Source organism: Ctenopharyngodon idella, chromosome 7, assembly GCF_019924925.1.
Source record: "Ctenopharyngodon idella isolate HZGC_01 chromosome 7, HZGC01, whole genome shotgun sequence".
NCBI lineage: Eukaryota > Metazoa > Chordata > Actinopteri > Cypriniformes > Xenocyprididae > Ctenopharyngodon > Ctenopharyngodon idella.
In genome coordinates this window covers 32184871-32212668 of record NC_067226.1, presented here as the reverse complement: position 1 = coordinate 32212668, position 27798 = coordinate 32184871, and the positions used below count along the sequence as shown (strand labels likewise).

At 36.9% G+C, this 27798-nt stretch overlaps 1 protein-coding gene across 5 annotated transcripts in view; it reads left to right on the top strand.

Moving 5' to 3' along the window:
- The window catches only part of fes (FES proto-oncogene, tyrosine kinase), a 35713-nt gene extending 11624 nt beyond the window's left edge, over nucleotides 1–24089 (top strand). For 4 of the 5 annotated variants that reach the window (XM_051899480.1, XM_051899479.1, XM_051899477.1 and 1 more), the window contains 16 exons: nucleotides 2350–2446; nucleotides 6852–7035; nucleotides 8467–8604; nucleotides 10079–10198; nucleotides 11070–11192; nucleotides 13977–14166; nucleotides 15534–15614; nucleotides 15694–15930; nucleotides 16014–16136; nucleotides 17926–17979; nucleotides 18103–18221; nucleotides 18304–18398; nucleotides 19752–19875; nucleotides 20342–20499; nucleotides 23365–23496; nucleotides 23596–24089. In XM_051899480.1, coding sequence (XP_051755440.1) covers nucleotides 2350–2446; nucleotides 6852–7035; nucleotides 8467–8604; nucleotides 10079–10198; nucleotides 11070–11192; nucleotides 13977–14166; nucleotides 15534–15614; nucleotides 15694–15930; nucleotides 16014–16136; nucleotides 17926–17979; nucleotides 18103–18221; nucleotides 18304–18398; nucleotides 19752–19875; nucleotides 20342–20499; nucleotides 23365–23496; nucleotides 23596–23729 — 2109 coding nt within the window. In that variant the 3' untranslated portion in view covers nucleotides 23730–24089. The remainder of the gene's footprint in view (nucleotides 1–2349; nucleotides 2447–6851; nucleotides 7036–8466; nucleotides 8605–10078; nucleotides 10199–11069; nucleotides 11193–13976; nucleotides 14167–15533; nucleotides 15615–15693; nucleotides 15931–16013; nucleotides 16137–17925; nucleotides 17980–18102; nucleotides 18222–18303; nucleotides 18399–19751; nucleotides 19876–20341; nucleotides 20500–23364; nucleotides 23497–23595) is intronic. The other variant, XM_051899481.1, reaches the window with a different exon arrangement.
- The last annotated feature ends 3709 nt before the right edge of the window (nucleotides 24090–27798 follow it).

The following is a 27798-nucleotide window of genomic DNA, read 5'->3' as shown; positions in this document are numbered from 1 at the left end:
TATTATTAGCTCAATATGGCACATTTTCTTCCTCATATCTAAACCAGGCTAATAACATGTCAAATTGATTCTCAGCAGTGAATCTATAAATAATAGGGGTGTGACGAGACAGGTAGCTCACGAAACGAGACGAGACACAATATTGAGTCCACGAGAACGAGACGAGATTTTTACACACTATTTTTAAGAAATCCTCAAAGATGAAATACATGATTATAAAAATAATCTGCAGGTGTATTTGAAATGTTTTAACTAATCATCTTGTAATGAATGTAATTTCAGTTCTACTTTCTGAGTATGAATTATCATATGCAGTAAAAGACAACAATATTCAAGCACTGTAAAATGAATTTTGTTTTGTAAAAATTGTATCTTAATTTTAATCAATGTTTTATCAACCAATTGCCTGGATTTTATAAATAAGAAGCAAATATAGCAGACAATATAATCATGGCATGGAGGTGCCGGCGCGATCACTTGCACGTGAACTGGAGCGCATCTTATAGGCTAAATGAGCCGAAACTTAGCGGCTGCTTGCCTCACAGACATGAGAAATATATCTATAGAAAGCTTGAAATGTCTACTTTTAATAGAAATAATTGAAAACGAAAAGAAATAGGCCACTCTCTGATTATGTAATCCGAATGAAATGTGCATTCTCTCTCTAGGCGCGTCATTATGTGGAGATGATGAGAGTCAGCAATGTCAAATTCAACTTTGCAGCCGACACTGATTCAGAAAACATTACTTTATTAATAAACAATTAAAATGTCTCCTTGCTGTTTTTGTCACATTCATAATCATTACTTTTGCCGGTTCTTTATGGCAAGCTTTATGTGTGCGCTTGAGTGCTATATAGCCTATATTAGACGCTCATTATTATGGTTTATTCTTTCCAGTATTTAAAAAATTAATATAAATGTGAGTAGTCAACGAATGGTTTAAATGAGCAACTACTAGTTGACTAGAAAAAACTTATTTCACATATTTTCGCAGCATGTCACAAAGGGTATTCTGGTTTGAGCTCACGCTCCACTCGCATGCTCTGACACAGACACACACACAGAGCATCGTACATTATTATCAGTTTAAAATTATATTTGTGTATGACTAACCTATACTACAAACCCGATTCCAAAAAAGTCGGGACACTGTACAAATTGTGAATAAAAAAGGAATGCAATGATGTGGAAGTTTCAAATTTCAATATTTTATTCAGAATACAACATATATGACATATCAAATGTTTAAACTGAGAAAATGTATCATTTTAAGGGAAAAATAAGTTGATTTTAAATTTCATGGCATCAACACATCTCAAAAAATTCTCTGAATCTTTGGATGATATTATGCACTGTAGATGATGATAACTTCAAACTCTTTGCAATTTTTCTCTGAGAAACTCCTTTCTGATATTGCTCCACTATTTTTCGCCGCAGCATTGGGAGAATTGGTGATCCTCTGCCCATCTTGACTTCTGAGAGACACTGCCACTCTGAGAGGCTCTTTTTATACCCAATCATGTTGCCAATTGACCTAATAAGTTGCAAATTGGTCCTCCAGCTGTTCCTTATATGTACATTTAACTTTTCCGGCCTCTTATTGCTACCTGTCCCAACTTTTTTGGAATGTGTAGCTCTCATGAAATCCAAAATGAGCCAATATTTGGCATGACATTTCAAAATGTCTCACTTTCAACATTTGATATGTTATCTGTATTCTATTGTGAATTAAATATAAGTTTATGAGATTTGTAAATTATTGCATTCCTTTTTTATTCACAATTTGTACAGTGTCCCAACTTTTTTGTGTGTGTATATATATATATGTTTTGAAAAATTTTTATTTTTATTTTTTTAGATTAGATAGCTTCGATATTTGCACCACTATTTACAATGAAACTAAAAATTCATAATTTCTGATAGGAATGCAAAATCATGCAAAATCAATTGATTTTTTGAATAGAATAATGAGACATAAACCTCTACATTCAATCGCGTTTGGTCCCATTTATTTTTGATCACAGCTGTGCATGCACATACAAACCTTTAGTCCAAAAGCGCGCATATATGGAGAAATACACGTTGAGCCGTACAGGGTTTCATAATTACTGAGTTCACAAAATGTAGTTTGCTAGGGGGCTTCGGGGGCATGCTCCCCCAAGAAAATTTAGATTTCCCTGGTGTACATACAGTATGTGCATTTTAAGACGTTTTAAGCGCCAATCTAGCCACTCAGCATCCTTTCATGTCCTTAATAAGTTTGATTGCACATGACACCTGTCTCATTTTGATGCACAACCCTGGATTTTTATTTGTTTTTATTTTGTGTCCTGTTGTGGAAGGTTAGGTCACCCAAACCGAGCTGGACCGGGTCAAGTCCAGTTACAGACAGCTGGTACGGGACGCGGCACAGGCGAAAAGAAAATACCAAGAAGCAAGCAAAGGTAGGATGCCTCTCTGCTGTCTAGTTCTCTAAAAAGCATGGCCACTTTCCTTTCATTTTGACTGAAAAGCATATCTTGTGATGAAAGAGATGCATGTACAATAAGAGGAACTGTTTATTGTTTAAATACGGAAAAAGGTTAGGATATTATGTATAAACAAGGCACTTGTTTACTCAGACAATAGGAGAGAAATCTTACAGAGGAAACAAGAGAGTGGGGGGGGGGGGGGGGGTGAAATTGTGTTCCGGGGGGCACCACAAAATGACTGAAAGTTACTACGTGCAATTAAAGGCAGGGTGCAAACCCAAACCCTGTGCACGCCACTGAACAAGACTGCATTTATTTGATCAAAAGTACAGTAAAAATTATAATATTGTGAAATATTATTACAATTTAAATGAATTGTTTTCTATTTGAATATATTTTAAAGTGTAATTTATTCCTTTTATGGTAAAGCTGAATTTCCAGCATCATTACTCAGTCTTCCATGTCACATGATATTGTTAGATTGATTGATGTCATCTGAACTTGAAGTGAGCCCACTGAATGGTAGTGTAATTTTTAATATAATTTTATAATTTTTTTAATATAATTTAAATAAAAGTCTTAACCTAAGTTCAAATATCATGAACTAAGATGGTAAGTAATATAAAATTAATATTTTATTGTAAAGAAAATATACACTGAAAAAAAAACTGATAGGATTTTATTTGAAACAATTTTCACTTGGAAATTGCTAGTAAATTTCACAAATAATTATGGCAAGTAAAACATTGAATTAACCATGAAATTTTGAAGTAGAAAGACTGAAATAGTATTTTCTTGTGTGTTCCAGTAATCTTTGTTTTATTTACAACTTAAAGTCATTTTTACAGTGTATATAGCAGTGCTAAATTGTGAATTGTTATCATTAGAGGCCAAGCACCGAAGGTGTGTAGGCACCTGTTGTAATCTTCAGTGTTCTTCTTCTTCTTATTATTATTCTGCTCTTGAGTCTAAGACAGCCCATAGAACCACTTCATGAAATTTGGCACACAGATAGAGGACAGTCTGAACATTAACCACAGCAATTTTGGTTTGTCTCTAACACAGTGGTTCTCAACCTGCGCATGCGGCCCGTCACGAATGCAAATGCGGCCCACGATATGCCGACCACAATTTAAAAAATAAATTATAGTTTTACAATTTATTTTTGTTTTTAAATTAAAATTAAAATGGATTAAACAAATATAAATTTGAGCTATAATGTTGTATAAAATAATTTTGGTGGGCATTTATTGTTTTTAGACACTCGCAGGCCTATATGTACTGACGCAATTACACAGTTAACGAACACTTACAAGCGCACGCTTTGGCAGAATTCCAACAGTAGCCATTATTTTTGTAAATTTAGGGATCAAAATGGTCAAATTTGTTATTAGAGGAGAAAACGAAATGAGGAACATACAATGAAGCAACACTTGCAAACCAGAAGAGTCGTAGCATCAGCAGCAAAGGTAAGAAGAATGGAAGAATCAGTTTGCTGTTAATGAGCGAGATGGGCAGCCTTCCTGTTTGCTCTGTAGTAAAGTAGCCTACTTGACATTTGCAAAACCTACAATTTCAAAAGACATGTGAATTGTGTTTGTTTGATGTACTTGTATTTTAAACCAATAAAAATAATCAATAAATTGCACTCTATGACATAATTTTCCATCATCCAAATTTTGAATTTTCCAAAAAACCTACCTCCTCCTAGCCCGTTGCTCCGATTTTCACAAAAATTGAACCAGATCATCTTCAGACCATTGAGGCTGTATCTCTGCAACGCTTTAGCGTATTCTGACCAAACTTGCTGTTTGTTATGACAACCATGAACTGAGGATACCTGCACAGTTTTGCCTCTTTTTGCTTATAACTTCTGAACAGTTTGGCCAAAAAACACAAAACTGGTCTCTTTAGATTTGATGCAGCATGCCGAGTCGAACCATATCATCAATTTTGGGCATCGGCCAATTTGAATTTTGTCGTAAAATGCTATATTTTACGAACGCATTGGCATATCGTTACGAAACTCGGTATCATCGGCATCATGCCCTGAAGGTACTCAAAAAGTTTCTATACAGTGCCACCTTGTTGTCAAAAATTATAATAAAATGCTAATAGCTTTTTATTAGTTTTGCTTACTGTAATGAAACTGGTCTTAATAGATTCCTTGGGTCATGCCAAGAACATAGATACCAATTTTCCCATTGTTGGCCAAACTTCCTGTCCGCCATTTTGATTTTATTTGAAAACTTACTTTTTAAAGTCCTTCTAGACTGTTTGTCCGATTTTCACTAAATTTGAGTCAGATCATCTTTAGACCGGGCCAGCAAAAAAATATGGATTTGGTGTTGATAGACGAAACCATTTTTGCTGATGGCATAATGCCAAAATGAGTCAGAGGCTGTATCTTGGCAATGCTTTGACATATTAACACCAAACTTTTTGTCATTGTCACCTTACTCTGACCACACCGCGTCAATTTCATAACAACGCCACCTATTAGTCAAAAGTGATAAACCATTAAATCATAATACTAGTGAGTATATTTATGATTTTTCAGCCATTTTACCTAAAATCATCTTAAAATGTCTTTAATTGCTCATTGTTGCAGTTAGGGTTAGGGTTAGGGTCTGATGCTCTCAGCCATGCTGGCATGACTTATCATGCCTTCTTTGTGCTTCGCCCCTTAATTGCTGCTTCAGGGCTCCAGACAAAAAAAAATTCATTCAAAAATTCAAAAAACAGGCGCCAAATAATTTTTTTAATAGCCACACAACAATGAACTTAAAATTTTAAAATCACTTACTTTTAGTCATCCTGTTGTGTTTATATCTCCCCTTTACAGTTTCAGCTTTTTCTTCTTCTGACTTTTCTGGGAAATGAATGTCACTATTTTCAATTAATACTATTATAGTTTTTGTTAATATTTTGAGTCCGATTAGATTTTTATATTTTCTGCTTTCCTTTTTTGTTAAGTTTTAATTTTTTTGTTTTGTTTTTAGTTTTATTTTTTGTTGTTTTTAAACATGTCTGTTTAGTTTGTATAGATTTTTATTTTAGTATTAACATTTATTTCAAGCAATAAAAAAATGTTTTTAATGGTTTTAGTTGATTATAATAACCCTAATGCTAGTAAAATCTTTATATTGAATAATATGTGTCAAATAATGTTCTTAGTCCTTCCTTCCTGAAGTTACAACAGTTTATTTTGAATCAAATGAAAATAAATATAAATATATGGAAATAAATATATAAATATATATTAAATTTGGTTTGTGTAACCAAATAAACAGGGGCAATTGATATACATACTACTTGACTTTGATTACTTTGAAATACAGCGGGACTCTTATTTTGAAATGTACTTTACTTTTGCTGCTCATTCAAGTTCAGAAGATGATTAAAAAATTATGTTGCTACAACCGTTTACAACACAATATAATATAAATAATATAAAGTAAACTTTGTGATAATTGATCATCATTAGCTCATAAGCAATCGGTTGACAAATGTGCGCTAATCATTGAATGCGAGCTGCTCTGAAGAACGCGCAACAGCTGTTGACTTTAAATCATGCAGCGCTCACATTTATTTAATGAAATTAAAGTTAATAATCACACTAGGGTGTATCGCGATTTGTTTTTCCATCCACAAAATATAAGATGCCTTAAAATGATCGTTTATACTCTTGTTATACTGTTTAAGGCACTGAAGACTTTTTATGACCTTAAATTGATCTGATGAGCATGAGCCGAGTGGAATAATGAAAGTGATCAGCATGATTGATATTCAAAGGGTAAGCACGCGCTGCATTGTGTGTGTATCTGCAGTCTGTAGAGCCAGCTTCCCCTTTTGCATGATGAATATAGACGAATTTATATGAAGAAATAGGCAGTTGTCTCCTTTACGCAGGAGCAGAACAGTGTGTTCAAATGCAGCTGTTTTGCACCGACGCAGGCGACGCGAGGCAACAACACAGTCGGCTTTCATCAGCTCTAGTTCTTTGGCGTCTGTTTGGTGTGTGAAATTTTTCCCTACCTATTCATATTTCGCAGCTCTAACTCAGTGAAACATTCACATGCAGCATCTCGTTTAATTACGTCAACACAGCAAATGATGTGATAGGCCACTGTTCACGGAACACGCAAATAACATGCAAATCTTACAGTCATAACTGTGAATTTAGCAAAAATATCACTCGCAAATGCGACCGTCTGGAGCCCTGTGCTTGCATCTGTATTTATTATTATTATTACAGTCCACTGCCTGTTGTGTCTAAAAAACACAACTGTTGCCTCTCGTACCTTCCTGATATACAGCTGTAATGTCACCTTTCTATTACAAGTTCTTGTGTGTTTGTGGTTGGCCTTTTGTACAGACAAAGAACGTGAAAAAGCGAAGGAGCGCTACATTAAAGCCACTCTGAAACTGCATGAACACCACAATGAGTATGTGTTGTCGGTGAAGGCCGCCCAGGTGCATCACCAACTCCACTATGGTCAAAGTCAGCCAGCCCTACTGGGAGCCCTGCAGACGCTACAGGAGGAAATGGTGCTTATTCTGTGAGTGAACATCAATAGCATCAGCACTTTAAAGTTAAACAGTGAAATCAAAAAGCTAATCACAAAGCTATGCAGTTGCATTATGATTTTGTCTGAGCTATGAATGTCTTATATTATTTTAGTGGGTAGAATGAGTAAGCTAAGGCTAAATTATTTTAAATAAATACTATACTGAAAAACCAAAAAGAGACCCATTCTCTCGCAACTTCTCGGTACCCAAGTGGACTCTTCTCATTCTGTTCGCGCCTTAGTTTACGCTTAAGCTAAATAGCAGGCTAACTAAACAAAATGAATATTCATAGTTTCTTTTAATGAACCCATAACTAAAGGAGTGGGGGGCTCTAACGCTGACTCTTCAACTATCAACATCTACGCAACTCTGAAAAACAGGCGTCGTCTTCTGCATTAGGTATGTTTTTTTTACTCTTTGAATAGCAGTCGTTCATTGTAAATGTATTTTAAACCTAATAAGATAAGAAATATAAATGTATGAAATAGTCCCCCCAAAAAATTAGAAATGGCCAGTTTGTCCGACAGTATGATATTCTTGACATTACGCACAGCTCTGTTTGTTGTTAGGATGACAAAAAGTTTTAGGTTGCTCTATCTTAGCAGTTTAACAGCACTCGTCATTGAGTCAAAATGAGTGAGATGGCCAATCAGATCAAAGAAGGCGGGGCTTTACCGTTCACAGAAGACGAGTGCGAATTCCAACACAAAGCTTTAGTTTTACCGCTGAAAGAGTGCGTGGAAAGATGCAAGTATCTAAACATTTAATATGTGATGACTGTTTCAATAGAGGAATGTTGAACGGCCGACAGTAATATCCAAGGATGCAAGATACTGAACTATAAAATTTAGTCATTTTGAATTGATTGATTCATGGAATTCATAAGCGAATGTGACTTAATCCCCCCACCACTCGCTCATGCACTCATTACCTGTCTGCCGGTAGGTTCCCCCAAAAGCATTTCGATCGCCCCCTGGTGGCTGGCTGCAGTATAGGTCATAAACCCCGCCCTCTCTATGTAATCGAATGGGACGCGAGCCAAACTAACGTATGTTAAAGTGTTTTTTTAATTTTTTGATGCTATAAAAACGTTATGATTGACAGCTGTGCTTGCGATTGAGTGTGGGCGGGACCTTGGTACTGCGGCTCCACCTCACTAATCGGCACTGACCTTTACTAGGAGATTTTGGCCTTATTTTTATACCCCATTGCACTCATTGCCTTATTTTAAGTGACACGACACAGTGACAGTTATAGACTTCTGCTTTTTCTCAATGTGTGACATGTCATCCTGTTCAGTTCTCACAAGCAATGTAAATAGTCGTTACTCATAGTTACAGTTAGTTAAAAAGAAGAAGTAGTTTTGCTGAGTGTCTTGTGTGTGAAAATACACATGACTAATGTGACATACTTTTTCTTAGGAAGGAGATTCTGCAGGAATATTTTGATCTGTCCAGTGTGCTTCATGAAGAGGTGGTCAGTGTTCACACTGAAATGGCCAATGCCCTGAAGGCCATCCAGCCCCACAAAGAGTACGAGAGCTTCATTCAGCAGAACAGGTATATACCGTTCCCTTTTGTTCCCAGTTTTTGTTGAATGCAATGGGAACCTGCACCAGAAGAAAAAAGGATGTTGCCCACACTTGCTAACTTTTTATCTCCTAAAGTCAACATGAAATCATAATTGACCCTGTTTACTTTCTCAAACAGTTGCTCACAATCTTTTATTAGGATCTACATGTACCTTGCTGGTCCATGAGCTATGAAGTGAAAGGCTACAATAAAAAACATAAAATAGGTCCAAAAATAAATGAACACTGGCAAAACAGCTACTGTATTATAAATAACTATGGCCATGTGGGCTGGGCAACATAATATAACTAATAACATCATAGCCCAGTTTTTACAGTCCAATCAAATAATGATTGTTAAAATCAAGTCTTTTCCTGCACGATTTCCTTATAAATATTCTGTTATATATTATGCGTTTTAAATACATTGCAAATTTCCTTTCATGTTACCTTTAAATGGATAGTTGGGATCGTTCTGCATGCACATGTATGTGGGTCATTAAGGAATAAAGTTTTTAAAAGTGTAAAATAACATAAGGGAGATATAATTAAGTTTTATTAAGTGTTAACAATGAGATTATATGGTTTTTATAATCATTTAACACTGCTTTTGTCATTTTTTTTACAAGATGGACAAAATTTGTTACCAAAAAAGTAATTCGGTTTAACCAAAATGTCGGTTTTACCGAATGACACTTTTGGTTATACCGAATGACAATATTTTCAAACACTGCTAACAGGCTGATATCTAGTTAGCTAGCTAGTTAGATTGCTAGCTAGCTAGCAAAAGAACAATCAAACATTTTGTATTTAGTACAAGTTTTTAAAATATTACAACATTTTCTGTGTTTTACAGCGGTTGTACCAAATGACCTGATGTTTCGGGACATGCGTATGAGCAAGTGAAAACATGAATTTTTCAAATAGTTAAAAGAGAGTTAGTTACTTTGCTTCACAACCATGTGGTCCTTTGCAGGTGTCTTAATGATGTCACATCCTGTTGCATGATATTGACCACATGACTTGATCCAGAATGGTCCCTTTAAATTGGTTACTCCAAATGACATCAATGAAATTCATTTCTTCTCATAACAAAGCAACGACTTCAACACGTAATTTTATTACCATTTTGCACTATGTTGATATATGATGTTATAAAATCATGCCAGAATAAAAAATATATACATTTATTACATTTTAAGATATTTTAATCACAAATCAAATGGCTGAACTGGCCTTTGGATGGTTAAACCGAATGACCTTTTGACACTTCAAAATCTTTAAAATACCTTTATATGTATAAAATATAATTAAAACCTTTTGGATTCAATAGAAGAGATCTAGTTGTACTACCTTACATACTTTGGATGTCATATCTTTGTTTTTTTTATTATTATTAAGGCCTTTGGACAAAAAAAAAAAAAGACCCATCACGTCATTGACCCATGTATGTTTATGTGCAGGTCAAGAGGAGAGATTCCTGCATGTGTGGAGTTTGACAGCAGTTTGTTGGAGGATGCTGAAGGCCTGAAGCCTGAAGATCTGCAGCTCAATGAGCTCACTGTAGAGGGAATCCAGCATCGGTGAGTTTCTTCTTCTTTCATCGCTGGGTAGCATAATAGTGCAAGTGAAAGCACAAATGTCATAGAAAGACAGAAGTGAAATCATAACCCTCAGGATCCTTGTTATTGTTTCTGAAACTGTCATATGAATGTTTGGAACAATCTTTGTGTGTGTTTGTGTGTGTTTTTTGGAGGTTAGGAAATGTTCTATCGATCTATCTGATCTGATACTGTATTTTTGCATAGTCTGTTTGTTTTTCAGTTGATTATTGTGTGTGTGTGTGTGTGTGTGTGTGTGCGTGTGTTTTGGCCATAAGGTATCAACTTAAGCTTATTAGGAACCAGATAATTGGTTTTTCCAATTACTCACACACTCAAATCCACTCTAAGCAGAACACCCCAACCCATTATGCTGTTTTCTATAACAAAGAGTTACTTTTACAAAACTATTAACACTTAACAGTTTTCACACAAGCTGCAAAATGCGTTAAACTGTTTTGTTTGTTTGTTTTTTCCCCCAAAAAAATTTAAACACACATTTAGTAATTCATCATGTGGTCATGTAAAAAGCACAAAAACATACATTCATCATGGCATCACAACCTGCACATACTTTTGCATCTGAAGTGAAGAAAACAGCACTACACAAAGCTGTTCACACACTCAGGAAAGTTTTAAAAGGACCACAGACTAAAGCGGATCACATTAACTGAACAGACAGCCCCCTCTTGACGCTGGGCCTGACATGCAAGCAAATATAGTCACGCTCCATGATTCACACACATATTAAATAATGTGTTACTCAATATTTCTGGCCCTCAGCATTTTGACTATCTTCGCATCACAACTCATTTTATGCTCTCATGGCTTCTCGTATTTTCTCTTCTCCAAGGCTCACCGCTGTGGAGGAGGAGCTCTTGTGTCTTGCTAGTACTCTTGGTTCCCAGCAGGCCACTGTCAACCAGCTGGAGTTGGAACTGCAGAATGAGGAAGGCTCTGCAAACATCGGCCAGAGGTGAGTCAGTTAGCTCTCCATACGCACCACAGTTCACTGAGCTCCTCTACTGCAGATTTGCAATTTAAATGCCAAATAGAGTTCCAAAAGGAAGTTTATACATCTTTTTTTAGGGAAGTAATAGGGGTGTAATGATTCAGATTACTCACAGTTCGGTTTTTATCATGGTTTTAGGGTAACTGGTTCAGTATGTTCAGTACATGTTCAGGACTACTGTCAAATAAAAATAAAGAAAAAAAGAACAAATAATCAAGCTACAAGCAACAGCAGAAATAAATACAATAGAGCAAAGATACAAATAAAATAAACATGTTTTTCAGGTTTTTCAGGTAGGTCTAACAGTAGTTTTCAGGTACAGAATTTGAATAAAGTAATCAAATGTAAAAATTAAATAAAGATTAATCCTTATTAAGGTTACAAAAGCTTTTCAGTCAAGAGCAGTGAGTGATTTCTTTCTTTGTCTGTTTGATTAACATTAAAAACACAGACAACAGCAGGAATATTAGGCTGCTGTCACTTTAAGACTAATGCACGGATCCAAAATACTGACACTGATACACATGTGTTTTCTTTCTTGACTGTTTACGTTTACTTAAGACATTACCAACAATGTCTGCTAGGATACTCGCCAAGACAGGCATGTTGACATCATTTTTGTGTGAATTTGTCCATTCAAGCACAAGACTTGAAAGAGAACTCAATATTTGCGCGCTTTCTGTGTGCGCGTTTCAGATGAGTTTACTTTTTAAACACAGATAACACTGAACTGAACATATTAGAGCATACGGCACTATGAACTAAGTTTAGGGGAAGCCAGAATGCATATCCATCGCCTGAAACATACATTATCCGAACTCTGTCTGTTTATGTGTTGTTATTTACAACAAACCATATTATAGATCCGTATGCATCATCAGATTTGAGATGAACCGTGGTGCAAGTGCATGCCAAACTGTGGGTAGAGAATGGTAAGGTTTGATTTTTTTTTACAGAGAACCGTTACACCCCTAGTAAGTAATTATTTAGCAGAAGCTTTTTCCCTGGAGCAACCAGCTCAAGTTATGCTCCAAGTAGATTCAAACATCTTACATGCAGTACACACTGCCATCATGTTTAATATTAGATGTCCATCACTGCTGTGTATTATACAGCAGAAACAGAAATGAAGTATTTTTATGTGTGGTGAACAAAAAATTTACCGTTTACTTTCATAATAAATGTTTCTAGTGTTATTGTGCATGATTCATTAGTGTGCATTATTATGAAAAAAAAAAGTTGAGATTAAACATTAGCAACTATCCTGCTGGTGCATGAGCTGTGAAGTGAAAGGCTGCAATAAATAACATAAGTCCATTTCAAGCCTTTAACTCTTTCCCAGCCATTGACAGAATTTTCTGTAATTTATGACACAATGCTTCCCTGCCATTGACGTAAAAAATTTCCGGCAATCCATGTTATATGGTGGGGGCGCTATTACACATCTTCTGAAAGAGACTTTTGTAATGTCTGTCAGCCATATCTCTTTCTACAGTCTTCCTTCAAATCTCTTGCTCACTCTCTCTATCCTCCCCCATCATGAGTGGACACACTCCCTACTTCTGATTGGCTCACTCTCTCTCCTCCCTCATCATGAATGGACACGGCCCCTTCTGTTGATTGGCTCACCCTCTCTCCTCCCCCATCATGAGTGGACACGCCCCCTACTGCTAATAGGCTCCCTCTGTCTCCTCCCCTGTTGGCTCACTCTCTCTCCTCCCCTATCATGAGTGTACATGCCCCCTACTGCTGATTGGCTCCCTCTCTCTCCTCCCCTATCATGAGTGGACACACCCCTACTGCTGATTTGTGCTCTCTCTCTCTTCCCCCATCATGAGTGGACACACCCCTACTGCTGATTGGCGCTCTCTTTTCCCCCATCATGACTGGACACACCCCCTACTGCTGATTGGCTCACTCTCCTGCCCCATCATAAGTAGACACGCCCCCTACTGCTGATTTGCTCACTCTCTCCTCCCCCATAATGAGTGTACACGCCCCTATTGCTGATTGGCTTACTCTCTTCCCCCATCATGAGTGGACACGCCCCCTACTGCTGAATGGCTCACTATCTCTCCTCCACCATCATGAGTAGACACGCCCCCTACTGCTGATTTGCTCACTCTCCTCCCCTATCATGAGTAGACACGCCCCCTACTGCTGATTTGCTCACTCTCCTCCCCTATCATGAGTAGACACGCCCCCTACTGCTGATTTGCTCACTCTCCTCCCCTATCATAAGTGTACACGCCCCTGCTGCTGATTGGCATTCTCTTTCTCTTCCCCCATCATGAGTGGACACGCCCCCTACTGCTGAATGGCTCACTCTCTCTCCTCCAACATCATGAGTAGACACGCCCCCTACTGCTGATTGGCTCACTCTCTCTGCTCCCCCATCATGAGTGGACACGCCCCCTACTGCTGATTGGCTCACTCTCTCTCCTCCCCCATTATGAGTGGACACGCCCCCTACTGCTGATTGCCTACAAGTTTGTTGTGGTGCTAGGTCTGATCCACTTTCAACAGCGTTTCTCAGAAATTGCTTACTGCACCTTTAATGAAAGCATTCTGCAATATATTATATATAGTGTATATCAACTTCTTGTGCCTCAACAGTGGCAATAAAAGGAACTGAATCAAAATTAATCTAATCAAATAATTTTAAAACATTAGGAACATCCAGATTTCACCAAATTCTCACCACTTTTTGCATTAATGTGAGCTTGTCCTCCTCCCTTGTTTTTTTAGGGTGTATCAGTTCAGTAAGCGTAATGCTCTGGAGGACAGCAGACAGCAGGTAGTTTTGTCCATGGTGGCTCGCGCTCGTCTGGAGGCCCAGCGGAGGATTCTGGCCGATAAACTTCAGTCTCTGGGCAGTAATGAGGTCCCAGCTATCGGCCTGGATGATGATCGGATATCTGTCACCTCCAACAACTCAGTGAGTCTACTCTCATCTCAATAAATCTGTCCTCAGAGCTTCAGATATTCCTACACATGCTTTCCGTTCTTTCATTGTACTTCACTTGATTTGCTAAAAAGGTTTCAGGATAGCTTAGATTAAGACTCGGATTTTCCAAGTTTATCCAGCTGTATTATAAAAGCTACATATCTGACTTTTCAAACATCCTTACTGGCAGGTTGACGGGGTAATAAGATCATGAGAAATCTTGGGGTTTTCATTATCTTTTGAAATGAAAGTTGACTCGACTTGACATCTGTTGACTTTGTCCATTTAGTCAAGGTAGAAGGAAGTTGCATAGATAACTAGTATTATTTCTAAACCCCAGAGTGAATCATTGATAAGGCCCATGTATTTCGAAGGGATAGAGAGAAAATAGTCATAATAAACTTTGTAGAAACTTTTATTACTTTATAGAACATTATAATTGGACTGAAAAAAAAAAAAAAAAAAACTTGATATGGCCCCTGTAAAGAATCTAGTGGCTTCTTCAAAGCTGTAAAATGCAGCGCCATAGAGATGTACTGTAAAGTCTCAAAGCCAGTCATGCTGTGTTGTTACATTGATTTTGAAATATGAGAATTGCGCAACCTTGTTGACTCTGAGCTCCCCTGACTTGCATGCTGCTGTTTGACCTTTCTGAATATGGTTGTTTCTCTAACATATATCAGAAGACTGAGACATGATTCCACTGTAAATCATTTTTATTTGTGTTTAGCTGATCTCCCGAGCTAGTCAAAGCATTTGCATCTTGTTTTGTGTTCACAACAAGTTTCAATATAAATGTCTTTGCGACTGAGTGACTCGCTCATAAAGACAATCTTTGCCACCAACTAATGGCGTAATATATGTAACCTCTATTGCTGTTCACTGTTAGGGACTATTTTTCCAGCGGTAGGAAGCCTTTTAGTGATTTTACTTCATGAAAGTTGCATTGATACATATTTTATGGTTTTTATATTTGTATTGTGTGGTAACCGTTTTATAACATCAATAAGCCCTGTGAAGCCGTGGTTTACTGTGAATTTATAACAGCAAAGGGGGTTTTAAGCACTCCGCACCGTGTTGTGCCTAACAACGCCCCTCAGCTGTTATAAATTCACTGTAAACCACGGCTTCACAGGGCTTATTGCTTTAATTTACAACACTTTGTTAATGAATGCTACAGCATACTGTATAGTGAACTGATAAACTGTAATAAATAAAAAACACACATTACATCCTACGAATCACTCCACTGTTCAGTCACTCACTGAAGCACAAGAAGTGCATTATGAGAGGTATTAATAAAAGTACAGTTTCATTTGTCATGCTGTTGTTTTATTCGTCATGTTGTTTTCATGCAGGAACGTGACAAAGAACATAAGCACATCAACATGGATGTAATCGTGAGCCATCTCAGCAGCTTGTTCAAGCCCAAGTATACGGTTAGTGGTGTTGAGTTTGGTGGCAGTCTTCCTCTCGCACCTCTTCCCTGCTCATTGTTGTATCTACAACTTTCTGTAGAGTAGTGTATTTTATACATCTCGCCAGGTTCCCCCCGCCCTGACGCCAGTGCCCGAGGCAGAGAAGCCCTTGACCCAGCAAGGCTGGTATCACGGGGCCATCCCCCGTCTGGAGGTTCAGGAACTGCTGAAGAACGATGGGGACTTCCTGGTTAGAGAAAGCCAGGGCAAACAAGAATACGTGTTGTCTGTGCACTGGGGCGGCCAGTGCCGTCACTTCCTCATTCAGAGTACAGACGTGAGTGTGTTTTATAGGTGCTTTTTTGTTCCTGTACATGGTGTATGCAGTGGTAAGCTGTCACGTTTGTGTGTTTATTTTAGGGTGTGTATCGTCTTGACGGTGAGGGCTTCGCCTCTGTACCGCTGCTCATGAATCACCTCCTCAGCTCCCATCAAAATGTCACAAAGAGGACAGACATTGTGCTGAAGAAACCCATCCTCAAGGTTTATCACTGATCCCAAATCAGTCTCACAATTACTATATATATTACTGCTGAGTAGTGACAGGCTGATATATATATGGCATGGTTGTTAATTGGACTTTTTTTTTTGTCATTATAATGGTATCAGTTCCTTTTTGGCTGAATAAGAATTTCCCCTTTCCCTGCCTACTTCAGAATATAATAACGGTGCTCTCTACAATCTGATCTTTCCTGACAATTTACTCACCCCCATGTCATCCATGATGTTTATGTCTTTCTTTCTTCAGTCGAAAAGAAATGAAGGTTTTTGAGGAAAACATTCCAGGATTTTTCTCCATATAGTGGACTTCACTGGGGATCAACGGGTTGAAGGTCCAAATGTCAGTTTCAGTGCAGCTTCAAAGGTCTCTACACAATCCCAGACGAGAAATAAGGATCTTATCTAGTGAAATGATCGGTCATTTTCTAAAATAAATAAAAATGTATATACTTTTTAAACCACAAATGCTCATCTTGCACTGCTCTGCGATGCGTCACGTATTACGTAATCACGTTGGAAAGGTCACGCGTGACGTAGGCGGAAGTACCGATCCAGTGTCTACAAAGCGAACATCCAAAGATTAAGCCAAATGTCCTTTACAAAAAAAAAGGTAAAACAACGATATCGGACGATTTTGAAATTGGAGGAGAAAATGAGATGGAGTTTTTCGCCATACCGCTGTACTTCCGCCTACGTCACGCATGACCTTTCCAATGTGATTACGCAATGCGTGATGCATCACAGAGCAGTGCAAGGTGAGCATTTGTGGTTAAAAAGTATATCAGTTTTAATTTTTTTAGAAAATGACAGATCATTTCTCTAGATAAGACCCTCATTCCTCGTCTGGGATCATGTAGAGCTTTTTGAAGCTGCACTGAAACTGACATTTTGACCTTCAACCCACTGAACCCCAGTGAAGTCCACTATACGGAGAAAAATCCTGGAATGTTTTCCTCAAAAACCTTCATTTCTTTTCGACAGAAAGAAAGAAAGACATGAACATCTTGGATGACATGGGGGTGAGTAAATTATCAGGCAATTTTAATTCTGAAGTGAACTAATCCTTTAACTCACAATCTAAAAATATTAGTAGTAGTAGTTAGAAATAAATAATAATTACATTAATATTACACTAAACTGTTAAATTATTCAAATATGTAATACATCCATAATAATAATAGCAATAATAAATATTATTATTGGTATTATTTAATTATTAAATTAATATTAAACTGGCTGAAGAGTGACCTCTGACCCGGCGTAGGACGCAGGCGTAGCATAAGCTTAGGTGAGAGTAGACGCCTCTCGCGGTTCAAACAAATAGGGCTGGACAACAAACTCAAGCTCCTCTGACATTTCTCTTTAAAAATTCTTGTTTTAGACTTCTAATTCGTGACCGGTGTTTTGTTTTGCTCTCTCCTCTGCGCTTGCTGGAAGTCAGTTATTATAGTTTATAAAGTTATAAATATGGATATTTTTCTTATAAAAACCCATCGCTTCACTTCAGAAGGCCTTTATTAACCCCTTGGAGTCGTATGGATTACTTTTATGATGGATGGATGCACTTTTTTGGGCTTTAAAATATTGGATACTATTCACTCCAATTTTAAAGCTGGGAAGAGCCAGGATATTTTTTAATATAACTCTGATTGTGTTTGACTGAAAGAAGATAGTCATATACTGTATACCTAGGATGGCTGAGTGCTGTGATTGACCAGTCATTATTATGTTTGCATAGATTAATTCATTTTTTTGTGGGGTGTTTTTTTAGGATAAGTGGGTCTTGGAGCACGGTGATGTCATCCTTGGACAGAGCATTGGTCGGGTAAGCCCGGATATCTTCTGTGTTATATAAAAGGATTGAAAATTCGGTAAAGATAAAAAAAAACTGCTCAAACCAGTTCTTTGTTAATGATGTTGCTTCTTGTAATAATTTGGATGTTATTAGGGCAACTTTGGTGAGGTGTTCAGTGGCCGCCTGCGTTCAGACAACACGCCAGTCGCTGTGAAAGCCTGCCGAGAGAATCTACCCGCAGAACACAAGAACAAGTTCCTAATGGAGGCCAGGTTTGTATATACACTGATTAACACACACATACTGTGTATACTCACTCTCATTTAACTAAACATATCTCCTTTTCTATCCCAGGATCCTAAAACAGTACGACCACCCAAACATAGTGAAGCTAATCGGCGTCTGCACACAAAAACAGCCAATATATATCATCATGGAGCTAGTCCAAGGTACATCTAGGAGTTCATTCAAATCATTTAAAGGAACAATGCACCCAAAAATGATCATTTTACAAAATCACATCAGAACATTCAAATCTGTTGCTGCGTCACAATTCGCATAGTATCCGTCCTAAATAGTATTCGAAATTAGAATTAGTGTGTCCCAAACCGTAGTATGTTGAAATGAGTATTCCAAAGATACCCGGATGGTCCAGTTAGAATCCGAAGTGCAGATCCGTGCACACTCTTAACGGCTAATATTGCCCACAACCCATTGCGCTGTGGACGAGGATTCGATTAGAACTACAAACACGAATAAAAAGTGTTAAAAAACTACAAACATGACGGATGTGTGAGACCGACGGTTAAGCAGAGCGGTTAAGATAAAAGGGTTTGAGTGATTAATAATCAATATCTAACCTGACGAAAAGATATTTATTAAATGTTATCCACATTATATTTCATCTGCAACAGCATTGTGAACTTTTATAACGATGTGTTCGGTCATTAACTTTTAAATGCATCATTATGAAAACATGAGCAGAGTTCTTCACGTGAAAGACCCATGACTGGCAGATCAACGTGCGACTACATTTCTCTCCGAAACGGTAGGAAATTAAATTAAATTGGAGGATTTTAACTGTGACAAGATGATTGACAGGGCAGTTTAAACGGTGACAAGTTGCACGTAACTAAGCGACAGAGCATCCGTTAAAGACACAATTATGACGAAGTAGTATGACCCAAAGCTTGCATACTCTTCTGCTACACACTCAAAAGTATGTACTTTTTCTTCACAGAAACAGAACATACTTTTAGGGCATAGTATAGTAGGCGAACTGGGACACAACATGTGTTTGCACTGCCGCTAAGCCAGAGAGAGCCGTTGTCATATGAAACAGCTTCACAAACAGTCTTTTCAACACACAGTATCATTATTTCTTTGCTACAAATATTCTTTTAATCACAGAAGTATTGTGATAAAAGTTTAAAGCAATTAAACTTGGTGCTTCAAATAACGACTGAATCATTATTCGTGTTTTATTCGTGTGTTAAGTTATTTTTTGAAGAACAAACATATGTAGAAAATCATGAGATGATATTATTATTATTAAATTGTTGTATTATTAAATTAATAATAAATTATTAAAGTTAGGAAATAATAAAATATTTATTTATTTACCTAGAAAAGATTCATAAAGGAACTCCTTTTTTATTTGCTTATTTATTATTATTATTAAATTAATATATATATTTTTAAATTATTATAAGGATTAAATCAATGAATAAATGATGATGAACTAATATCTTAAAATGTTCAAGCCACAAAACATGTCTCTTGATGGTGTATTCTCCTGACAGGAGGGGACTTTCTGACCTTTTTGCGCACAGAAGGCCACAACTTGAAGCCCAAGATGTTGATCAGGATGGCAGAAAATGTTGCGTCTGGCATGGAGTACCTGGAAAACAAAAAGTGCATACATCGGTGAGAGTTTGAAAATGAAATAGAAGGACAATGAAATATAGTGAAATGATATACTCCGTAAGATGCTGAGAAACTAAAGTAGATCCATAAAGCACTAGCAGACCTCATAAAGAGCTCACAGCTGGTTTTTATTGAATGGAATAAGTAGACTCTAGGTATTTCTCTATTATGGTTAAGTTTTTTTACCAGCGGTTTGCAAGCAATGCCCAATGGGAAGATTTTGGGATAATGAGACTTAGAGGAAATGAAACCTCACTGCTCCATTTGATAGTTTCCCTCATGCTGTGTCAAACGCTTCAGTGTCTCTCGAGAGGATTGAGTTTTAATAGAGTCAGTGCATTCTGTTTCTCTGTCTGTCATTCCTATACTTTTTTTTTGTTTGCTTTCTCTCTCTCTCTATGCTTTTATTTATTTCAAAGCAACCTACAATAAATCTCTCTAATTTTCCCTGTCTCTCTCTCTCTAGAGATCTGGCTGCCCGTAACTGTCTGGTGGGAGAGGAGAGCGTGGTGAAGATCAGTGATTTTGGTATGTCTCGTCAGGAGCAGGATGGTGTTTATTCTGCTACGGGAGGAATGAGGCAGATCCCAGTCAAATGGACGGCACCAGAGGCCCTCAATTACGGTACCAACTTCACTTAAAAGAGTCCTATTATGCTATATTAACTTTCTATAGTGTGTAATGTTGAGCATGAAAAAGGTCTTACAAAGTCCACTCCAACAGGAGTTATTCTCTATATCAGTGTCACTGTTTCTGAACTCCCTGAAACGCCTCCATTGTAGTCTTGAGTTTTCTTCTGGGAACAAACATGTCACAATATTCCTCCTGCCCAAGGCATATGCAAAAATAAAGTAGTAATGGGCGATATAAATGATATGCGATATAAACGATACAAAATTGGCCTACGATAGAGATTTTAATTCTATTGCACTATCGCGATAATGCATGTTGATGACGCAATCTACCTGCGAAATTTAGAGCCACGAGCTGCAGCCGGCTGCAACGCATCATCATATTCGTCATCTTGAATAAACATGGCTGAAAGCATCAGCAAAACAGGGGAGCTCGTGAAAAAGACCGGTGCAACATCTATTATTTGGGCTTGGTTTGGATTTAAGCCGTCCGACGAGCAGCAGAAAAATATACTCTGTAGAGTGTGTGGGGCAAAAGTTCCAGCTAAGAGAGGTAACACGACTAATCTGTTCTACCACCTCAAAACTAAGCATGTCGTTGAATACCAGCATTGCCAGGCAATGCAGCCAACCGCAAGATCCAGTACGAAGAACGCAGTACAGAAAAAACAGGAACTGATCCAAACCTCAATCCAACAGTCATTTTCAAAAGGTACTCCTTATATTAGGCCCGCGATGGATTGAAATTACCAGGGCCATAACTGTTTACTTGTGTAAGGACATGGTCCCTTTTCAAACGGTAGAGAGACGCGGCTTTAAAGCCATGATCAGAGCTATTGATCATTGATTATTTCTTAAAAAAAAATACATTTAGCAGTTTGGCTTTCTTAAGGGTCTATGTAACCTGTTCTGAAATGGTTCTATTATAATTTATATATCGCAATATATATCGTTATCGCAAGAGGATTTTAGGCCATATCGCCCATCCCTAAAATAAAGGTTGAGTGAGTTAGTAGTGTGTTGAAACCATTGGCGGCTGGTGCTAAATTTTTTGGGGGGGCACAAAGAGAAAAAAAAAAGAAAAGAAAAAAAAGAATTAGAGATGCAGAATGGGCTAATTGTTAATGTGATGTAATGTATCACTACTGCTTATCTAAAACATTTTTTTTAAATTAATTTTTTTTTTTATTTCATATCCTGCCCAATATTTTCCTACAATGTTCGTATTGAAGACTATGAAAACAAACATGAATTTAACCATGTAGTCTATGTTATATTATGCGCAAAAAAAGGGGTCAAATTACATGAGACCTACATTCTAACATTGTGACACTACAATCTAAAGACAAAATAATGCTTTTTAAAGCAGAAGTTACATTCACTAAACTAAAACTGAAAATAAAAAAAGCACAGACTAATTATTAATCTATTATGATTACCCTACAATAATTACTTTACAGTTACTTTACAGTTTTACTATCATAAAAAATACACTTAGGTGTAGGTTCGCAAACAAAAACAAATAATCAACAACAAATATTTTAGCTAAATGTATATTTTAGTCAGAATTATTGCGCTCCGTCTGTTTGGTGCGCATGCCCACGGCGGCGCTCGTTCACGGAAGTTTGTGCTTCCACTCCTGTCTCCTGGACAGCAAAATGGAAATATTTTCTCGACTTTCTAACATTTACAGATGGAGAAAATGTCTGAAATGTAAGTTATGCACTGAGGAAATTACTGGATGTCACTTTAGCTTAAAGATTATAAATAGAAACGTTTCCACCAATCGTTGCACAAGTTAAGGTTACGTATGATGACGAAAGCACGTTAGTGCTAGCCCTCCCGGAACCCATAGAGAATGCATTGCAGTGCCTGCAGTTTGAAAAAAAAAGTTTTTGAATGGAAGTCTATGGGAGCACTCGGGGCAAATCTCGGCCAGAGTGAAATCACCCAAAAAGAGGCGGTACTCCACAGAACGTGATTGATGCTGATTGGACTATAGCCTATATCCAGAGGCAGAACAAAACAGCCTTGCAGTGACAGCTAACGTAACACTGTGGTTGAAAAAAATGTGTCCCTTTCTCACTTTGGTGGTGCATCGACCTATTGCCCTAATAAAGAAACCACCCTTGGTTGAAACCCATGGTAAGGGGCGGGACATTTCTAAAATGTGCTTGAAGCAGTTGACCAATCACAACACACTGGTGCAGCCAACCAATCAGACCACATTGTGCTTTTCAGAAGGAGGGGCTTCATAGAGACAGGAACTAAACAGAGTGTTACTGACAGACTGGGAAGAGAGGAGCAGCAAATATGTAAAATATGTGTAAAATAATGTGTTTTTTTAGCAAAAAAAACTACTAGACCCCAAAAACAAAATCAAGACTTGGTATAATAGGTCACTTTTAAAGGATTAGTTCACTTTAAAATGAAAATTACCCCAAGCTTTACTCACCTTCAATCCATCTTAGGTGTATATGGCTTTCTTGAGCTTCATTCTCATTGGTCCCATTCACTGCCATTATAAAGCTTGGATGCGTCAGGATATTTATTAATATAACTCTGATTGTGTTTATCAGAAAGAAGAAAGTCATATACACCTAGGATGGCTTGAGGGTGAGTAAAGCTTGGGGTAATTTTCATTTCAAAGTGAACTAATGCTTTTAAACACACATTGCCAAAGGATTGATCCATTAAAAAAGAACTAAAACAGATGTTAGACTCTGTATGTTTTAGTTCTGTAGTTCTGTTTCTTTAGTATTTTATGGTAAGAGTATCCCAAACAACACTGCATTATGCTTGACTGGTCATGATTGATGGATTTATGTCTCAATGCTGCTCTCTGTTGTTTCATCAGGGCGATACACCACTGAGAGTGATGTGTGGAGTTTTGGAGTGCTGCTGTGGGAGACGTTCTCCAGAGGAGTCACACCGTATACCATACCACAAAACATGAATAACCAACAGACCAGAGACGAGGTGGAGCGAGGTACTTGACACACTCTACATATAACACACACACATAAAACTACGGCTGTTGCCTGTTTGCAAAGCAAGGGTTGGTTATATGTCTTGTTTTTGTTTTTAGGATATCGTATGCCAGCCCCAAATAACTGTCCGGATGAAATCTATGCCCTCATGTGTCAGTGCTGGCAGTATGATCCAAGAAAAAGACCCTCATTTCGAAAGCTAAAGGCAGATCTGTATGCTTTAAGTCGGTAACACACACACATGCTTACATGTAAGTGCAGTTATTTTATGATGAGGCCAAAGCAAAGGATTTATTTTTTCATTTGTGTGCCACAGTTGAAAAAAAGCAAGAATGCATATACTGTAAAGTGCACCATCAGTGCCTTCTGACAGAGTGCTATTATTATAATTAAGAATATTTGATTTTATATTATATTCGATTCTGTGTAATGTTGTGTTCCGAAAGGTTTTATTGGTGACATCCTGATGTTTAAAAAACAAATAAATTATTTTTGGGTTTTTTTGCAGATGACAAATGTGATCCTATATAAGTCTGTACATTCAATTGTATGAAAAAACTGTAAATAAATGTATTAATAATTATTAATATAACATTTTCAGTATGATTTTTTTAATTAATTAATACTTTTATTCAGCAAGGACACATTGAAATTTAATAAAGTGACTCTAAAGTCAATTATAACTAGGGCTGGGTAAACAATATCGATTTCTCGATTTTAATCGATTCTCATTTTTACGAATGGATATCGATTCTTAAATCCCAAGAATCAATTAGTCTAGTCTGTTTTCAGTTGATGAATGAACATGTAGCGTGCCTCCCATCCAATAAATCGCAATAATCTTTGTGCTTTGTTGCTTTTGATATGAAGCAAAGTCTCAGATTTCAAATGACGTCCATCTTATTATGAGAATCAAAAAATAAATACCATTTTGGTGCTGTTTAATGTGACGTGACAGATCGCTTTAGCGCCTCAGTTAAAGAGAAGCGGCAGCACGGAGCACATGTGAACATCCTCTCCTCCGCTTTAACATCAGTTACAGCGCGAAATAAACATGACTTTCTAATCTAAAGGTATGTTAAAATATACATACAACTTACCGAAATCCGTATCATGTCGTGTGTAATAGCTCAATCAGTGTTTCAACTTCAGAAAGACGTCAATAAAACAGCTTGTAAACAATGTCACGTAACGTCACATTTACCTCAGAAAAACATATTCAGTGACCATAAACTCATTAGTCAGATAGAAAAATGAACTCTAGAAAGCAACATTCTGATAAATATAGCTATGCACAGTTACATATTTATTATAATGTTCTTCAATATTTAATGCATGTTTGAATAAATCAGTTATGACAGCCACGATTTAAATGTTTATATTAAAAAAAAAAAAAACAAAAAACGAATTGGAGTAGAAATATGATTATGTAATTCTAAACTTTATTTATTATTAAAAAAAAAACATATTTGAGTGTAATTTAAGTGTTTGTATATAAATAAATTTTAACCTTCAAAATTATAGTAAAGTAGTACCAGCTGACTCCCATGTGTAGTTTACAGCATTAGTTGAGAGATTTTTTTCCTCTAGAAAATTTGCCATGTACTGTAACTGATATACTACATCCAAAATAATCGAATTGAATCGAAATCGTAGTCGAATCGAATCGCAAGCATGTGAATAGAAATCGAATCGAATCGTGAAAATTGTGTCAATACCCAGCCCTAATTATAACCTTACAAAATATTTCTATTTCAAATAAATGCTGTTCTTTTGAACTTTCCATTCATCAAAGAATCCTGAAAACAAAAACATCTTATGGTTTCCTTAAAAATATGAAGCAGCACAACTGTTTTCAACATCGATAATAATCAGAAATGTTTCTTGAGCAGCAAATCATCTTATCAGAATGATTTCTGAAGTATCATGTGACACTGAAGACTGGAGTAATGATGCTGAAAATTCAGCTTTGATCACAGAAATAAATTACATTTTAAAATATATTCAAATAGAAAAGTTCTTTTAAATTAAAATAATTAACAATATTACTATATTTTATACTGTATTTTTGATCAAATAAGTGTAGCCTTGGCGAGCAGAAGAGACATTTTTTCAAAAAAAGCTTTCCAACCCCAAATGTTTGAACAGTATATGCTAACATTATCTTCCAAGAGGGAATTTAGTTTTTGTTCACTCAAACAAAAATTAATTCTATAAAGTATAATGTTCCTAAATATTTATGCACCGCAGAGCCACACAGGTGTGAATAGGCGTGTCTATCTGTTCGTGTGTCTTATCTGCCTGAAGGAGACAAAAGAGAAGACTCACAGCCAAACCTGCACGAGGCTTTAACACTTTGAATAACTGAAATTGAATGCATTTTTTTAATTTCTGCTGATCCAGGATCATTTTTGCTTAGAAACCTGATTGCCGTTATTGGGAAAATTCACAGATAATCCAAGCTCAGAGGCCTTTATAAACACGGGTCCAGAACAGTACTTGAATTATAAGTAAACATTTCAGTGCACTGTCAAACTGCTCACTTAAACTCTATAAAAGCATTGAGTATTACCCTGTTTTTCACCTTTATGTTCTAAAAATGGGTTAATAGTTTGTGAGGTATGGAAAAATTAATATGCAAGTTTCTTGCAAAACAAAAAAAACATTGTTTTGAAACTTCACAAATGCAATATACTTTTCATGGCCCCAAAAAGTATTAGCACACACTATAATATAATATCAAAGCATGCATTTATTTAAAAGATAGCACAAGCACACTTCTTAAGCAAAACATTTCACAAAAAGAAGTTTGTTAGGTTTAATTAAAGTCCGTAGTTTATCACATGGTTAAATGTCAATGGAAAAACTGCTCAGAAAATTCAAGAAAAGATCTAGTATTGTGTGTTTGCAGATTCCACTGACATTCTATCTATGCAATGACGTTTATACATTAAGTGTGGATTAGATGTCTTAATACTTTTTGGGACCAGTGTATTTTATTAACTGTAAATTTAAAAAATATATTTGCAACTATTTAAAATGCATCATACCTCTACATTTACTGTGACACATCTGGAGACGTCGAAACTTGATGCTGGCACATATTTGAGCATCTAGAATGAAACTATTTTCACATGCACGACAGTCAGAATAAATGCATTCTGATCTAAATCAGTTTTCTGGCACAGAATTATCAGCAACATGATGAGAGAAATGAAGATAGAGTACTGTGATTATTAAAGACGGGTGGATAAATGTGCTCTCCCTCCCCTTTTGTCAAAATTGTTTTGCAATGTATTTGACACAAGTTTAATTTATGGAGCGTTAAAGACGTCATCAGTGTTCTGAGAGGATGACATTGATGGTCCTGATGTGTTAAACAACATGCCAATGTGAGATGTTGTGTGTCAGCTGACAAGTCTCGTGACACAGCCACACATATCAGCAAATACCGTTTGAAAGGCCTGCAGGTATTCCCACATGGAGCACCTGCTTCCTCACAACACTCACTGGTTGGTGCTGTCTGAGTGCTTGATGTTTGCCTTGCACATTTATACAACTTATTACAACAACAACAAAAAATGCAGTTTCATAAGATATTCATAAGATGGGTTTCGAAAGGCACCTTGGAGAAAGGTTCCCAGCTAAATATTTGACAGGATGATCAACCTCACAGGGGGTCAGGAACTCATCGGCTGGTCAGGCACGCAGCAGGACACCTTTCTCCAAAGGGCGTTTCAAAGCATTGTGTGGAAGTGCCTGGGGCAAATTCTCTGAGTGTTTTCGACAGATCTGTGTCAAATTTAAATTACACCTTTAATTGGCAGTTTTTGTCCACATGCAATTAAAAATACTGCTTAGTAAACTGGATAGTCATACCAGTTCTGAATCACATCAGAGATCAGTTTGCAGGAGGATATTTGAATTTTTGTGTTCTGCAAGTGGTTTTGCCACACATGGAGCACTAAAGAGTTAGTTCACCCAAAGTCGTCCCAAACCCACAAGACTTTTGTTGATCTTTGGAACACAAATAAAGATGTTTTTAATGAAATCTGAGCGATTTCTGTCCTTCCGTTTACAGTCTACGCAACTACCACTTTGACGCTTCAAAAAGTTCATAAACAGATCATAAAACTAACATATAGGCATTGAGTGGTTTAGTCCAAATTTTCTGAAGAGACTTTATCACTTTATATGATGAACAGATTGAATTTAGGCTTTTATTCACAAATAAACATTGATCAACTCACACATCAGTTCTGATAAACAGAAGTTCAAGCATGTTTACTTGACGCGCAAGA